Consider the following 18312-nt stretch of genomic DNA (forward strand, 5'->3'; position numbering starts at 1 on the left):
GAATTATTGATAGAATGACTGAACACAACGAAAGAGCTGCAGTTTTGAGGATGACGCAGTTATCTAGAGTCATCACACAAGGGCTCTAGTCGGCCTAAAAAGATAATTTCCCTGTTCATAAATCAACTAAAGACAGAAATGAAATATTCTTTTACTTCCAATTTCCTCCCTCATGATAAAAGGTGCATTAATGAAAATAATCTGTCATAATCCTAATGTTTTGCCTGATCAGATCAAACACACATCGAGCACCTACACATTATTGACAACAATATACAAAGAGCTGCACAATATCTATCAAAAATGACATTATTTTGACTTCTGTCCACATAATACTAACAGTGCAGTAGTTATTTGAGGTATCTCTTAAAAATACAGTGTGTCTTCATCAGTATGTGGATGTAGGTGATTGTCTCTCTAAATTACACATTTCACACTGTAGTTAGTGATTTACGTGACAACATCTGATCATGCAATTAAAGGTACTGGTTAGCGACTTCAGAACAAGGTTTTCTGTACAACATCTTCAAAACATCCATCACACGATCAAACGCACAATACTGCAAGTAATGTAATCTTCTTAAATTTGCAAGGAAAAGTTAAGATAAATAGAATACAGAAGCAGGGCTTGGCATCAACATTTAAGCTTTCACTAGCACTAGCCACCTAAGTTTCATTTTGAGGACAAGCTTAAGACTGCTATGCTAACAGTAACTTAATGACAGAATTAAGCCACTATGGATCTTTTGACACAAAATTCACACAAAATCATATAATTTGATTGTTCCAGAAGTCTATTTGCAAGTATATAAAAAGGCCTTTACTTAGAGTTTTCTCATATAAACAAACATATACAAATGACAATGTTTATGATCAAATTTGTGGTGGCATTTTGTAATTATATGCACTATTGATCTACCACCAAAAACTGTACTTTATATATTTGCTATATAGCTTAAAGCATCAACAGCAACTGACTAAACAAAATCCTGCAGCAAGCAATGAGCAAAGTTGTTTATGTCAAGCCCTGATGGTAACAGTACATTTTCTAATCCCAAAGAAGTCAGTAAATACAAGCAAGAAGGTGCCCACTCAGTCCTTATGTTAGTGCATTACAGGGGCTGCACTTCATACGCAGCTTCAGTGCATTCACTTTGTCCCAGAGGCCATCACAGTGTCACCGCCTCCGCCACAGCGCCTCATCTGATCTGTGTAATAACTATTGATCAAGTGTCAGTGCTGTGTCCAAGAAAAGGTGCTCTCCGTTCAAAAATCAGTCTCTGGCAAAAACAGAATTCCTCCATTATGACTCGTCATTTAGGTCTATTAACACTTGTTGGAACAGATGGAAGAGGGTGATTCTTTTTGTACATTTGTACATTTTATACAGTAGCTTACGATAAGATCAGCACAACTGAGTCCCGAAGCCTTCACATGTGGGTGCACAACAGCAGTTAATCCAAAAATGGTCATTATTTATCTGACCTTTTTGTTTTCTTGACATTCAAGGAACATCTTAAGGTGGTCTTCCAAGACCATCCTTTCAAAAAGCCACCCCTTCTGTGTCTGTCACATTTAAGACTGTAATTTAAAATATCTGTACATTTTTAGGGTTTCATTGATAAAGAGTCATTAGAATGGACTGATGCATTGTACTAGATTGTTTACAGGTTTACTGTATTTGTGATTATTATGTGATATCAATCAATCAATAATGGAAAATTATTTGGTTCCAGACAACACTTTATAATTTAACCAGGGTTGGGACCTCTTATAATTCTTGTAACACATACATTCATGCACCCTTATCAAATTTTCTGTGAATGAATTATATGAATAAATGCACAACTACTGAAACAAAAATTATATCTGGGTATTTTTGGAGATGGCCGTGGAATAACACCTTGAAAGATGTTTCAGGAATGGTAGCTGTAAGAAAATCTGTCCATCAGTGTCTCTAAAGTTTGCGTTCTCCATTCTCCACGTATTCTGCTAAGCTGTGCAGCGCAGTATCGTCACTCCTGGACTGAAGTACATGGTCCCCTTTCCTGGAGGGTTTTTTAGTAGCACGCGACAACTTCCTTCTGAACGTATCTCCAGCCAGGAAGTACAATATAGGATCCACACAGCTGTTGAGACTAGCCAGACCACGTGTCACCTGGTAAGTGGCATACACGCGGTTATTGAACTCGCACATATCAGGGCTTTGGAAGAAGAGCCTGGCCCTCATGTTGAGATTCTTCATCACATGGAACGGCAGATAGGACACAGCAAACACAGCCAGAACGATGATGACGAGGTGGATAGATTTCTGTCGGAGCGGAGCGTTGTTCATATCATTGCAGATTAAGGCCTTTACAATCATGCCATAGCAGCAGAAGATTATTATAAAGGGGATGACGAAGCCAAACACAGTCAAAGTCATGCTGTAGATAAAGTAACCAGACAGCTCATCCTCAGTGGTGGTGTCATAACAAGTGGTAGCATTGCGTTTTAAGCCTGTTCTGGAGTAATATAGAATGGGGGATATGGCTAAAATCACTACTACCCAAACTAATGCACTAGTTATGACAGCATTTTTCTTCTTTAATCGACCTAAAGACTTGAGAGGATGCACCACGCCAGTGTACCTATGCACGCTGATGCAGGTGAGGAAAAGAATGCTTCCGTATAGATTTACATGGAATATAAAGCGTTGCAGTCTACACAGCACATCCCCAAATATCCAGTCAGTTTTATTGAAGTAGTAGAATATGAGGAAAGGTAAGGAGAGGACATAACAGAAGTCTGCCAGAGCTAGGTTGAACATGTAGACTGAGATGCTGCTCCAAGGTCTCATGTGACACACAAACATCCATATGGCTAAGCTGTTGCCAACCAGCCCTGTGATGAAGACCATGATGTAAACGGTGGGCAGGTAGTAGAACTGGAAGCCCGTTTTGGTGAGCGAACATCCTCCCCTGCTGTGGTTTTGCAGCTCCGTCACGTTTAAGAGCGAGGTCAAGTTCAGGTCCGCGCTCATGGCGTCAGGGGCACGGGCACGTCCTCTTACTGTGTGACACATAACAATAAACTAATGATTACTCCGCTCTTCACACTAGTTTCGCTTTAACCAACAGTGCGCCTGGATTGGAAACGAGTGTCACGGTTATGTCATGCAGTCAAGTCTACACATGCACAGACACGACTTTTAAACTTTATTTTCTAGATCCTAAAACATACCTACAGTAGCCTGTTTACACACAAGGGGTGAGAAGTAGTTACGTGGTGACAGCAATGGTTACTCACCGCTGAAGTGTTGTATTCCACATTCCTAAAACGCACTCCATGCAGGGGCGTCAAGAGCACTCGCTTTTCTCACAGTGTAAAGTTAAAGTGTGGGTAATAGTCTCAAAGTTCCGTCGCTTCCCTGTTGCGCTGCGTGTGTAAATGTTTGGTCGCTGCTTGGCTTTCTCTCAGCAGTGGGAGACGCGGTGTGGACAGCTGCAGACTCCAGCGCGAACAGGGAGAGCGCGCGCACAGAGCAGTGGAGAGGGAGGCGCGCTACACTGCTGCTGTCTTTCCAGTCGCTACCTCCTCCTCTGGTCCCTTATCTCCGCTCATCGGGCACGGGACACGGAGCGTACAGGCACCTGTCGATGTAGTGCCTCACAAACTGACTAACTGGTTCAACCTGACGGAGTTTAGGCTTGGAGCTATTTGGTGACATCAGTGCGCATTTACTTCACTGTATTATTACGCAAACGTGCGTTGTGTGATTTTATCGTTTATTTAAGTAATATTTACAAGACATTTTTTATGCATCTTCAATGTGAAAGTCTGACGTTGTGAAATATCAAAAAGCATAATTGATCTTAATTTAAAAAGAAAAAAAAATTGGGTAGATGCAAATAATCAAAAAGAAAAGCCTAAAATGTTACTTTTAATTACATTTTATGTGGATAGCCCTATCAGTGCAATACTACAACAGTGGACACAGGGATTTCACAAGGGGAGATATGATCACTGGTCAAACAAATAAACAATCCAACCATTAAATGAGGAAATAAATACATTTCAGACTCTCTGTCTCCAAAACTCTCACACACAAAAAAAAAAAAAAAATCAAAATCAAAATCACAACAGCGCAAAGAGAAACCTCATTGACTGCATGGTAGCCTATAATGAAATGAATCATTGCCTAAGTAAAATACTTATGCGCTATACAATAACTTTTTTTTTTTTTTTTTTTTTATTACACTTTAGAAACATTTGAATCCGTTTTACTGATAAAGTGGATGACTGTATCTGATTCAGTATTGCATTTAAGTGGTCTGCCTTTCACCCCACAAGTACAAAGAGCTTTATTCAGTCTGATTTGATGGTGAAAAAGATGTTCAGAGTGCATCTTTGTTCCGCTGGCTCTGTAGCTTCAGAACGACCTGAGTCAGGTGATTTGCCCACAGCCTAAATGGCTGAATGAAACTTTCCATGTAAATTATCATGTTGACATTCTCATCTCATCTTGTATGGGCAAAGCCTGAGTTGCCAATTGTTGAAATGCTAGCAGGGCAATGAGGAGAGCGAAATTCAATATTTTATGGCTGGAGGTATCAACAGAATGCTGACAAGAAATTCATTTATTCTCATTTAAATTGGAAGTGGGCAGGAACGTCTCTCACCAGAGATATGTCACAGTAATGGCCGTGTCATCTTCATTCACACTTATTCATTATGACTGCCAATCATAAGGAAAAATCCAATATTACATTAAAAAATGAAGACTTTGTTCTGGTCAGTAATAAATGACTATCTTCTTTAAAGTGCTCAATTTTAAAAGAGGAACGGTGTGGACATAAACAAGGACGCAGACAGACACAGAGGCAGGATGGAGAATATCGTGGAGACTGGGCTCAGATAGAGTGAGCAAAAGGTTAAGTTAATTACACTGTGAAGCCAAGCCTTTTTGAAGGAGCCACCACAGTTTGGACCGAGGCTGTAGCAATAATCTAATGGACAGTATTAACATGACAGGGGACGAATGGCTGCCATAATACTGTTGGTGTATATGATGTAATGGACGAGGATATTGGGTGAATAGGCTGTTTTGTCTTTGAATTTCGTAAAGCAAGTCCCTTCAAACTATTTTGTTTGTTTTGAACCATTTGTAGCAATCTGCCAGCAAAAATGAGTACAGCTACTGGGTTACACGCCAAGGTCTCAGAGCCTGGGCAAATAAAGGACTGTATTTGGAAGTGAATCAACATAAATCCGAAAGACACACAATACTGTTGGTGGGAAATGTGTAACAGAAAAAACAAGTGTTAAATGGAGCCTTTAATCAGTTTTCATTATAGCAGCCAGAAAGGTTATATGTTTTTGTCCCTGTTCTTTTATTGCTTTGATAAAATAACATATAAGGTAAATAAAAAAACAACTGTGAATCCCGCTCACTAAATTTTAGATTGTAAATATCAATAGGACCACAAGGACTGAGTTAAGCAAATTATTACTTCAACACTTCAAACTTTTTTGACATTTGAACTGGGCTAATAACTTTTACATATGTGTAGGTTGAACGCACAGCTTTTGCTTTTCTAAATTACTGGACCCACTAAAGATGTACTGAACTGTAAACATTCATGACCAAAGCAAACCTTAAGGCACTCGCTATTTTCCATTTGCCAAGGCCTTGATTGTATGGTTCTGACCTCCATTTTCTGCTTCAGAGACAAGACAGGGACATGCTGTGACTTATTGGCCATGCATGGAGAAATTTGAACTTGCTAAATTATGCATTTTAACGTTAGGTAAGGGACTTTGTGTTGAAAATGAAAAGGCAACATCATAACAGCAGTACATTTTTGAAGAACGTGTGGGTGTGTGGGTGACAGTAGCTCACGAGTGTTCTGAAGGTTGGAGCTTCGAATCCCACTCTCGACATAAACATATGGTTGAACGATCAGAGCCACTGACCCACAGGTTGGAGGTGTGACCCCAGCTCCCATAGATGAATCCTGTTGTTGTGTCCTTGGGTAAGACACTTCACCCACCTTGAATATGTGTGTGAATGGGTGAGTGGTTCCTTGATGTAAAGCGCTTGAAGGTGGAAAAGCACTATATGAATGCGTGACCATTGACCATTCTGTTGACATCCCATGAAAAATTGGCTTGAAAATATGACAATTTTGGAAGGAGATCATAAACATGCTTTAAATTTATATTGTTGCTTTACGTGAGCCATTCATTTTACACCAAAAGAAGAAAAAGCGACCTACAACACACTTTTTACACATTGTCCCAACTTCTTCCGATTTTTTTTTATTTACTGTATATATATATTTTTTGTTCTTGCTGACCTCTGGACTTATGAGTGAGGTATTAGTCAGGGCTGCTACTGCTAAAAGATGAGTTGTTGTGTACAAGTCTTGCAGTTGCAGGTGTGACTTCAGATAAGAACAGGACTGAAATGGCCTGCCCCCAGTGCTAAGTCCCGACAGTCACAGCTCCGAGTCACAGCTTGTGAGTCACGACTCCTCTGCACAGCTCCAGACTGTGATGTGGGGCTGTGTGTTTGCAGATTACAAGTGCTAATTTCCACTGATTTGCCTCCGCTTTAAGTTCCAGGTGGCATCAGAGTGATACTGGCTTCAAAACCTGAAATAAAGAGCTTAATAGACTTTTTAAGCCTTGTTTGTTCACAGTAACTATAAATTCAAAAGAAACAGTTTCTTTGGGGTACATTTTTCAAAAAAAAAAAAACTTGGCTTACTTGAGTTATAGTTGAGTTTTAGTTATAAGTGCACTAGCAGTAATCGATGCCAGTCCTTTTACTCATCCATCAATTCCTCTGAGGTTAGAGGTAGTGGTCGGTCACAGTGCATCACTAGATGTTAAGCCAAGGTCTGATCAGGAGAAGACTGGCCTATTTTGGATGTATTATTACCATTTTTATTTTTGCTCTTTGTTATTATATTGTGATGTGTGTGTCCAAATAATTTTCCATGTGGATGAATAAAGTTTAAGTCTCTAAATCCCAAAAGAAAGCCCATCCAGATACCAAGAGAACGTGTACACTACAAACAGAAAAGCCCCACTGTGACTTCTTGCTGTGAGGTCAGAGTGCTAAACTCTCAGTCATACGGTTGTAATAGTACAGTAGTATAATTGTAGTAGTAAGGCTGGAACTGAAAGTAGCAGTGACAGGTGCTAGCTGTGGCTGTTATATGAAAATATAAGGGAAGTGACCCAGACTGACACTAACAATACAACTTACTAATAATACTTTTCACTTGTTTTCAGTGCCATTTAAAATTCTCCCATTATCAAGTGTATTCTGCCAAAAACCTCTCTTTGGGATGCCCTTATATTTCTCCTCACGTCTTGCGTTTAATCACAATGACAAGGTGAAAGCATGCAGCAGGATATTCCATTTGTCTGAGAGTGCACCATTTCTTTACATGTCACTTGGCTGGTTCCTCCGACAACCCAATCACCGCTGGAGCCCTGAGAGCCAAATACATTTCCTGTTTCATTCTCATTAACTGTAGCGTATGTGGAAGCTAACAGCGGAGTGTCTATTTGGCTCATTAGTAAGCACTGATTTGAAGAATGTACTGGAATAATATAGTCTTCATTCCTGTTCTTTTTAATGTGTGCCTTTTGTGATTTTTTTTTTTTTTTTTTTTTTTGCTTTTAAGTCTCTCGATGTGTTATACCTCTTTGTTTTTGTCTGGTTCATCCATTGGTTTGTGTCTTTTTAGTCACATGGCACAGCGGTCCACACACACAATATAGAGATGAGCATCTTGTTAGGTCTGATCTCTCTTATCAGCAGTCCAACAGACAGCTGCGGAAATAATTATTCTCTCTCTTTTTCCATAGCACTGTATTACTGCAACATTTGCCGTTCCTCTTCTGTACTGGACCATTTATCGCTGTGTTTCAGGTGCACATTATGACCTATTCTCTTACTATAGTGAATCCAGTTTTAGCCATAGAGTGAAATTGGTTTCTCCATTGGTTTATACATGTATTGTCTCCCACTGACAGCCCGTCAACATTGTTATTATTGGTTTATTTGATGTGGAGCGTGCAGGAACATACATGGTGAACATACATAATATACTGTACATGTAAACACGCTGGGTTGTAGCTATGGGCTAATCTGTTGTTTCACATTGGCTCTCACAAACACACTCTCATTCGTACACACCGGTGTTCATGGACACTGGACACGACAACAGTATGCAGTGCAATCATTGCTGACCCACTGTGGCAGCTACTATTCCCAGCAGCGGTCTCCCATCCAGTTGCTGCCGATCGGATGAGATTGGACATTCTCTTTTTTTTCACACAATGATTTTCAAGTTGGAACAAATTTCTGAGGAATCGAGGACAGGAGGAGGCAAGGAATGAGAATTGAGTTTTGGCTATGTAATATCTCAGCATTTCTTGGCATTTTTTCCCTATCATGTCACTCACTATCGGGCTATCTGTACAAAATGACACCAGATCATTTACTTGTCTCATCCCTATTGAGAAGGGCACTTTTTAAAACCATCAGATCAATGGAACTGAATGTCACCAAGCCTTTCTGTCCAGCAGCGTGAAGGTCAGTGTGTGTCCAGGTAAATGCCACACTAATGCAGTTTCCTCACCTCTGACCAGTCCCTCCCCACACACATTTGGGCTCCTGATGGAACAGTGTATTTGGAGGGATTTGAAAGTTTATGAATGATTTGTCTATTTTTGTATGAAATCGGTAGGCAATTAGCTTAACTTTGGACAGTGGGAGGAAGACTTGCACCAAAAGAATACGTAAAATTCATCCAAATAGATTGAGTGTTGCCTGATCTGATAGAGTAAAGCCACAGCCTACCAGCTAACAGTTACCACTCCACCATGCACTCAATATCCCTAGAGAGTCTTAATGAGATCCATATGAACATCAACAAAACCGCAGCCCTGTTGAAAATGTACGTGTTGCGCATAGAAGGTTAAATAAGAGAATAATAAAATTTAAACTGTGCAACTTTTACACAGAGTAAGGTTTAGTAGAGTTGTGGCTTGTAAATTCCCAGGGAAATACTGTGGCACAGATAAAATGCAGTGTGCGGTCGAAACGTGGTTGCTTTGATCAGCTAAAGCTTTTACCAGTTTTGGCTCTAAACCTGCTATCCTACGCCAAATGTTCTTAAAAGAGATGCTAACCAGAGAAGTACTGAAGGCCATGACTCTGACAAACGTTTAGAGATTGACTGGTCCTGATGCAGTAACACAATTCTCTGTTTGGACTCAAGACTGGTCTCCTCTCCTCTTTGAGTGGTGCTGCTATAGCAGCCAGAGCATGTTTATGTTACAGATAAGACTGTCGAAGTAAGTGCCATTTGCAATACAAACAATGCAATCTGAACAGAATTGTCTTATTTACCATGTGTTGACACAAGAACATCATTTGTGTGGGAATCTGACGCTGGTGAGGCGTGCAGAACAGATAGACTTATAAGGAGGAGCTGCTTGTCTAATAACAGCCTGCAGAGCCTGTCTTCATCACTCTTTGGCCCATGGCTCCAAACACAGCTGCTCACATGCACAGGCTCTGGAGAGCAAACTGCAGGCTAATGGCCCACATCAGCTATTTGTGTGGAGCACTGTTTAGTGCAGGAGAGTTACGTACGCACTTATCATCAGATCAGGACAGCACAGTGACTGATCATGTTTCACCATAGGTTTAGTATAGTATAAATATGAAATACTGCTTTGTGAAGAAAACATTTCTTCACAAGAATGTTCATTGGGATCATAGACTGTATAAAGAAGTGGACTAAGTGAGTGTGACGTCACCCATAGCGGGGCACATTTGGAATAGGGCTGGGCAATATGGCCAAAAAATAAAATATGATTTATTTTTTGTGCATACTGTGTCACAGGAACCACTGGTCCTACAAAAAGGGGAAGCTCTTATAAAGTGGATAAAATTCCAATGAAATGATCTAACTTCCTGGAGGCTGATTTACAAGAACAATTTCTCATGAAACAGCTAGTATACCTGAAACAACAAAAACAGCATCGAAATAGTGTTTTGCCAAAGTTGATTTGGTGAAGAAATTCTGTGAATCAGTCATTAATAAACAGGAACAATGAATTTATCACCAAATTCCAACTCCAGATCCCACTAGCAGAATATACATAATCTACAATGCCATACTGAATGGAATTTTACAGCTAATGAAAGACTCAATTTAATTGCCAAAAACAAAAAAATAAAAATAAAATTTGTATGGTAGAGATTGATATAACCATGAATATATGTCACAGTAAATATATCCAGAATCTTATACAGCTGTCAAATTGACACACAGCCAAATCTTACTGGAATTCATACTGGAATGTAGATAAAAGGGCGTGGTTGGTTGTTGAGAAGATGTGCATCAGCACCAGCACAAGATCCATTACAACATATACCCAGATAAGAAAACTCAACAATTTAACATAGACTATAAGTGTGACTTTTGTCAGACGGAGACAGAAACCATCATTCACCTAGTTTATCTGTAAAAAACCTCTGGGTACACCCACAAGACCTCATCCATAACAAAACTGGACACAGGAAAATTTTTCACAACCCCTCCATACCTCAGGACCTTTCCCTTTTGGTGCAGACTATCATTATGTTGCAACCACTTTACAAACAAAGTAAACTAATATTCCACAACTATTAAAACATAACTATTAAAAAAGCTGAGAAATAATATGACCTGGCTGTTAAAAACTTAGAATATCCTGCATTAAATCCTAAACCAGTATTAACCAGTAATTAAATTAGTAGTAAAATGGTTTAATCGCCACCTCCATAGAAAAATTCAATACTTTCCACTGAAATTTATCGATACTCTTACTTTTATTTCTGTTTATACTGTTTTAGAATTTAATGTGTAAAAAACACATTTCTTGTTTGCTCTATAATTTTTATCACAAGGGAGACACCTGTAATAGATAAGTACTAGATAGATATATTTAATGTCATACCATGGAACATTCCAGGAAAAGCAATAACATGGAAACAAGCAGGTGATGGACCCTCCACCAGAAAAGTTGCATAGTGCACCTTTATATGCGAACTTAAGTGTAACTAAGTATAATGAACTTAATTACAGTATATTTGTGGTGCATGAAACAGGAACAAGACTATACACAGACTATGAATGACAAAGTACTATTCACACGACTTAATTTTACATTCACAAATTACTGCCCAGGACAAAGATTAGCGTGTGGTTTAAATTAAGACCTGCTGCTAAAACCAAAAGAAAGGCTTTTTCAGATTAGGAGCTCAGAGGAGAAAATGGCACAGAAGACAGAGAAGCACTGACTGATATGAGAAGTGAAAGGAAGCAACAGTGTGTTACATCTGGGCTAAAGGGGTGCGCCAAGAACGAACAATCCAGCCTTTCTTATTATTGGAGGCTAAGAAATGGACAGGAAGGCAGCAGTGCACCATGGGAGTTCTAAGGCATTTAATTGAACATGAAAAGGACTTGGATGTGAGCCTAGAAGTCTTTTTTAAACACAGAAAGATACAGTGAGAGTTGAACGAAACAGAACAGCAGACTATGACTAACTTAATAACTAAATGGGGCGTCTGTGATTGGGTGAGAATTATGTGCAAAGATAAAATGAAACGGCGCCAACCAAAGCCACATGGCAGGTGTAAAAGTGGTGATGAATTGGACACAGAAGAGAGAGCCAGTTATGCTGCCGGACTTGAGAGGATTCCAAGCCATTGGTTAATGTGGACCAAACATGAAAAAGAGGGGGAAACTCACCAAAACAATACTCTGACTTCATCACACTCAACAATTGTTCCACATTTACAGGTTGTGTGCAATGGTGGAAAGTAACAAAGTAAAAGTACTGTAGTAGAGTACTGTACTTAAGTATACATATTTTAGGTATTTGAACTTTAATTAAGTACATTTTAAAGTGGATACTTTTTACTTTTACTTCACTACATTTGAGAGCAGGCATTTGTACTTTGTACTCCATTATATTTTTTAACAGGACTGAAAAGTAAAAGTATTTTTTAACATACAGAAAAAACTAAAATGTGGCTGTTTGCTGCAGGTGTTCCAATCAGTGGGAGTAGGTAGAGGGTGCTCTTGGTAAAAGCTTTTTAACTAAGCCCTGATGAAGACCAGTTTGGTCAAAACATGCTGGCTTTGGCCATTTAAATAAAGGCTTTTTAACTATATTTTTTGCCTGGAGTGCCTGGAGTCCGTTGTGTTTTATTTTTTTCATAGTTTGAGACTTGCTGAAAAGGCTGAGGGGGTTATTTTTACGATCGATTTGGTTTCTGTTGAACAAAATTCAGCACAGAACAGTATCAAAATCACAGCATTTCAAGTTTTATTGGCTCTCAAAAACTGCTCAAAATACTTTTAATTTTTACTCTTTAAGTACATTTTTAAACAGGTACATGACTAGGGCGTTCTGTTGTTGGGTCCTTGGGCAAGAAACCCGGTGTTGGAATAAATTACACTTTGGTTTATTATTCTATTATTCAGTGAAAATTCTATGTGGTCTTTTAACATGTTTCAAAAAAAAATAAAAAATTCATCTGCAAAACTAGATTCCACATAGACAATTTGTCTGCCATGAGAAAAAAAAGTGGAAAGAAAAGTCAACATCTGCTGGCCCTTTTGCTCTTGGGATCTCGTGCATTTTCAAAGTTTGTATGTTGAGGAATTCTACTTTGTTCGTTGGACATGTCCTAGACTTGCTGAAAAAATGTCAACAAATTATTTTCTATAATTTGTGTTTTAACTGGAGTGTGCCTCCTTCTTCCACCACAAATTTGCCTTCCCTTCTCAGGTCCCATTAAACCACAACAGATATGGCACCTTTTTACTTGCAAAGCTTCACATTAGATAGTGCTATGGTCTGGTGGGCACAATTTTCCTAACCTAATAAGGCTATGGGAAAGTCGGTGCAATTTCCGTGACCAAATAGTTTCCTCATTATTGCTTGATTGAATGAGTTTAGCACACACACACAGATAAAAGTTTCTGCATTTAAATGGCTATTTTACATAGACGTAATACAGCTGTTGGTGTATAAAATAAATGGATTGGGATTTGGCAGCTAGCTTTAACACGCAGACACTGAAGGTCACTTTGAAGAGAGGAGCTCAGGCTGGGCAACAGGAAATAGCAACCAAATTACAGTGAAATTTGTCCAAAACAGAACAAATCTGCTCACATGTCTGACACTAGATACTTATTGTGTCTTTATATATATATATATATATATATATATATATATATATATATATATATATATATATATATATATATATATATATATATATATATATATATATATATATATATATATATATATATATGTATATATATGGTATTTTAGTCAGGAACATCATGACAATGTGCAGGGGACTTTAATCGAGATTGAGATTAGTTTATTAACTGTCAATGACATGGTTGGGTCTTTATAATCGACAGGTGCAGATCTGAAGATGTATGCTAATTCTGAAGTAAAATCGACAGTTAGCAGTGAGCAAACCCTGTTATTATTCAAAGTGCCGACAGCAGCTCCAGGCTACCTAAAACACTACAGCAAAAGCAGGTGTGAATATATTTAAAGCTGCATTGTGTAACTTTTCTGATAGAGGGTCCATCAAATACTTTTCTTCAAGGAGATGGAGGTTGCTTTGTCTGGGATATTTCACAGTATGGCATTAAACTTGTCTATCTTCATGAAGACCAAACCAGACCAAGTTACAGTTTAGATCTCTGGAGATGTAACCCCACTCACAGTCAGAATCAATGATTTTCTAGATATTTTTGAGCTGTAAAACCACCTGTAATTCAATAAATGTAAAGTAGAGCTGTTTAATGTCATACTGTGGAACATTCATGGAAGAGCGATGACATATCCATTGAACCAAGTATGTGACGGACCCCCAAAAAAAAAGTTACATATTGCACCTTTAATCAATTTTTTGGAGTTGTGACGCTTCTCCACAGTGGGATGAAACTTTGTCATGTTGTTTTATGTTGTTTTATATTCTTTTAAGTTAAGTTAAAAATAGACATAGAGAAAAATACACCAAAATGAAAATTGAAAACTGCAATCTTAAGAGAAGCATAATCCGATTTTCTGTATTGAAATTCTGGACTCTGCTGCTTGTATGAATAATTTTGAGTTGTACAAGGTGGATTGAAGATAAGAGCTCATGTACTTTTTATTATTGAACATTGTTTAAATGATAACATGACTTATTTTAATGATTCAAACAGGTATATGATTTGAAAGGAGAAGGAACTATATGTAGCTCTTATTAGAATGGTCATTAAGCTGGACCTAGGCTGCCAGTACCTTAATGGACCCATATTACACCATTTTCAGATCTGTGTTTTAATGTTTTTCTCTCAAAACAGTAACACTCTGTACCACCTTGTGATGTCATGTCATACAGGAAGTGCTCCACTGTGTTTTTAAACTCCATACACCCACTGTTGGAGCCATGCGTCACCAGTAGAGGGCGCTGTGTGGTAGGCTACATCAGGGAGGACCCCTCCTGTGCTCCACAGGTGCTGCAATCTGGTGAAGCACACAGTTTGTTGACCGCCATGCTTGGCGTCTTTGTATGATTTTAGATTATTTTTATACAATAATGAATTTTGGCCAATTAAGAAATAATAAAGACTATTTTTATATTAAAACTGGATTTGCTTACTTAGACACCAGAGACAAGACAGCGCGTCACTTATTTTCTCCAGACCTGCAACTCTCAGCGGTAGGATTTGACCACAACACCCACATTAGAATCATTTGGATCATTTAAACACTGAAATTGGCTATCTCTATTAAACAAAAGGCTGATAACTTGAAAATTACAGCTTCATGGCCTCACAAGGTGAAATAGAGCACTTTGAGCTCTGGAGATGTAGACAGACTAATAATAACGGATTACTGGCATTACTTTTAAAATAAGGTTCCTTAGTAAAAATATATAAGGCTATAATAATTCCTAGTCATTCATTCATAAGTACTTAAAAAGCATTTAGTGTCATTTGGAGATGCTTTATAATGCTAATTTTATTTATTTATTTATTTATTTATTGACAAGAGAGATGCATTGTACCAGGTTGTAGCATCAGTGCTAATTTCCACCTGTAGTCCCTGGGCTGAGATTCATTGATTGATTGTATTTAACTGACCTTAACTATCAGCTGTTCTTGGAGACCTATGTAGCATGTTTTGGGTTATGTCATAGGCCATTAACAACAGAACACATGTGAGCATTAATAAGCTGCGCATTATACTATTATCAACAAACCAAGCGATTCATGGGTTAGGGTTAGGGTTAGGGTTAGGGGTTGTATTCAAACATGCTTCATTTGAGTATAACAGAAGGCAGGTTAATAAATAAATTTATAAAGGCTTATCACTATAAAGTTTATAAAGTAGTGTTCCAGTTCCCTAATCTCAAGTATGGACTGCTTTTGTAACCATGAATAATCATACTATAAAAATGTACCTTTTTATTTTAAGTTAGACCTCGACAAACAAGCTTGTTAATAAGTCACACAGAGTACTTTTGTAACAGATTGTAGACGCATTAAAGCCATATCTAGAGATTCGGAAATCGTAAAAGGCAAGTATAGTACACAAGAATGGGCATGCCAGTGACTGGCTTTGTGATGCTGGATCACATCTATACTTTTTACTTGACTGGTCCATTCGTGTGCGGATGTGGAACTTTGAAATGGAGGGGAAAGGTGAAGAGGAAGCCAGAGCTCTTCTGAATTTGGTAAGATATTCAATCCTCTGTGAAGTCTTTAAGTCCAGTACTGTTACAGTCCTGGGCTCTAATGCAGACTGTTCTCTTTGTTGTTGACTTGGGATGTTATGAACCAGCTCAAAATGAACGATGCTGTGTTTGAAGCGAGGCGCCTCCTTATGTCTCCTGAAAATCCCTGAGAACCTTCTGTAGGTCACATACACTGTTCCTTTTTTGCCTGGCTCAGGGGCTTTCAGACTCTTTGTCTAAGCAGAGAGAGGACTGTCCCTGCCTGCTCCTGCCAAAGGGCATGGTACCGGCGTTGGTCCCAAAGGTCTTCCACAGCGTGTGGCAGTTGCCGACTGATGCAGATTTGTTCAGTATGCCATCATCTTAGCTCAGCAGGCTATTGGACTGACCCAATGTGTCCTGGATAGTGTCACTGAAGATCTGGAAAACATGATCCAGAAAGTGCACTTTTGTGAATGGTTCTGAAGATTCTGAAGAGGATTGGAATCCTTCTGCCTCAACCTGCTGGAGGCCATCACTAACCTCACTATAGAAGAGATCTTCCCTCTTTTCCCTCCTTGAACCACAAGACCCCAGAGCAGCCACGGAATCTGCTGCCTCTGCTCTTCCTCCTCCTGAGGAAATCAGTCAAGAAGCTTTGGAGGTAGACTGTAGTCTCACAGAGACTGTAGCCTCCCCTGAAGTGCTATGTGACCCACAGCCTGTGGAGCTCACCCATTGTGCACCTGCCAAGACCCCTGCTCTTCAGGAGACACAATATCCTGAGGAGGACAGTCCAAATCTTGAGGAGGAGACCCCAGATCTCCAGGAGATCAAAGAACTTGAGGACATCCCAGATCTCGAGGAGATCCCAGGTACTGAGGAGATCCCAGATCTTGAGGAGATCCCTGGACTTAAGGAGATCCCAGAACTTGAGGAGATCCCAGATCTTGAGGAGATCCCAGGTCTTCAGGATATCCTAGATCTTGAGGAGATTCTTGGACTTGAGGAGATCTCAGGACTCGAGACCCTCCCAGGAATCGAGACCCTCCCGGGATCAAGTAAATACCTGGACTCAAGACCCTTCCAGGACTCGAGCAAATACCAGGACTCGAGGCCCTTCCAGGACTTGATCAGATCCCTGCTCTAGAGAAGCTCACATGCTAGTAGAGCGCTCCAAAAAAAGAAATAAAATTGTTAAATAGCTTGTGCAGCGTTTTGATGTGATGTGTCATGTTATATACAAAATATATTATTATGGTTTTAAATTACTAGTATTTCTTCTGCAAAAGTGGGGAAGATATCTGTACTTTTCTCTCAACGTAACAAAATGATGTAACAAAAGTTATATTTTTAGGCTTGTTCCAATGTTGTGACACCTTGACCATTCAGAATCAAATATTCATCATGGCACCCTGCGCTGTCCTTTCATTTTTACGGATAACAATTCAGAGTGATACACATTTCAATCTGGCATGAGCCAGGTGAAAGTTCTCTAGAAATCTTTTGAACATAGGTTTCAGTGAGGCTATAATATTGTTCATAACAAAAGGTGATGAGGACTTGGACTGATCCAGCCAATTATAAGTCTAAAAGATGGACAAATGTGGACTGTAAAATATAATCAAAATGACTAGCATTGAGATTAGAAACTGTAATTCTGAGCAGCTCAGACATGTAACAAATCACAAGCAACACTTTGGAGTCTAACAATGACAGGGTACTGCCTGTTCTGTCGCCCTGATGTCATCGTCATGCAGTGTGAAGCGGAGTTAGCACCTCTGATTTCCCAGCAGCCACTTAGAGATGCCAATCCAAACTGACATTACAGCACAGAGGTGTGTACTGACCAATGGCTCATGGGCAGTATGTAAAAGAACTCTGAAATAACTAGCTTTGGTAAGGTGTACTAGCAGTGAGTAGTTAGTTACAAATATTTCTTACTTCAGAGGTGTAGTTGGATCCTGAAAATGTGTGAATTGAGATGGGTAAGGTAATAGTGATTTAATGCTCAAGGTCATTCATTTGACCATCAGCTGCCCAACAAAGAAAAGAAAACACACAGAGAGACACAAATGCACACTAATGTTGGCTTTCCATGCTTCTTGGGGACATTACATTGACATACAGCCATATCCTAGAGACAGATCCCAACATTTAAGCATAGTTACAACTTCCCTAACCTTAATGTAACCCTTTGGTTAACCTATTTTAACCAATAACCGTGATGTTGATCTAATAATAAAGGAGTTATGTCATGGGGACCTCATTTTTGTCCTTATAATGGAGGTCCACATAAATTTTGTATGATCCATGCACACACACGTACATGTAAACACACACACGCACACCCACACACCCACACGCACACACACACAAACAGAATAGGAATGTGCCACAAGATCTCAGAAGATTAAAATACCACTATGCCAAGATTACTGTTCCCCGAGAGTGATAATAATCAAATAATAGTGATATTAGTCATAGTGAAAATAATCCTTAACTCTTGATAATAAGCA

General features: G+C 39.1%; 1 protein-coding gene across 1 annotated transcript; it reads right to left on the reverse strand.

Moving 5' to 3' along the window:
- Positions 1-790: 790 nt before the first annotated feature.
- Positions 791-3565, reverse strand: p2ry1 (purinergic receptor P2Y1). Its single transcript, XM_020928619.2, has 2 exons — positions 3289-3565; positions 791-3051 (listed from the first exon to the last, which is right to left on the reverse strand). Exon 2 carries the CDS (start codon positions 3020-3022, stop codon positions 1958-1960), a length of 1065 nt encoding a protein of 354 aa, XP_020784278.1. The 5' UTR covers positions 3023-3051; positions 3289-3565; the 3' UTR covers positions 791-1957.
- Positions 3566-18312: the final 14747 nt, after the last annotated feature.

The sequence above is a fragment of the Boleophthalmus pectinirostris genome, unplaced genomic scaffold, assembly GCF_026225935.1.
Source record: "Boleophthalmus pectinirostris isolate CB_2022bp ecotype Guang Dong unplaced genomic scaffold, ASM2622593v1 HiC_scaffold_9, whole genome shotgun sequence".
Taxonomy (NCBI): domain Eukaryota; kingdom Metazoa; phylum Chordata; class Actinopteri; order Gobiiformes; family Gobiidae; genus Boleophthalmus; species Boleophthalmus pectinirostris.

What these genes read in the sequence shown, in the direction of transcription:
- p2ry1 (XM_020928619.2), bottom strand. Translation starts at nt 3,022, where the DNA reads ATGAGCGCGGACCTGAACTTGACCTCGCTCTTAAACGTGACGGAGCTG.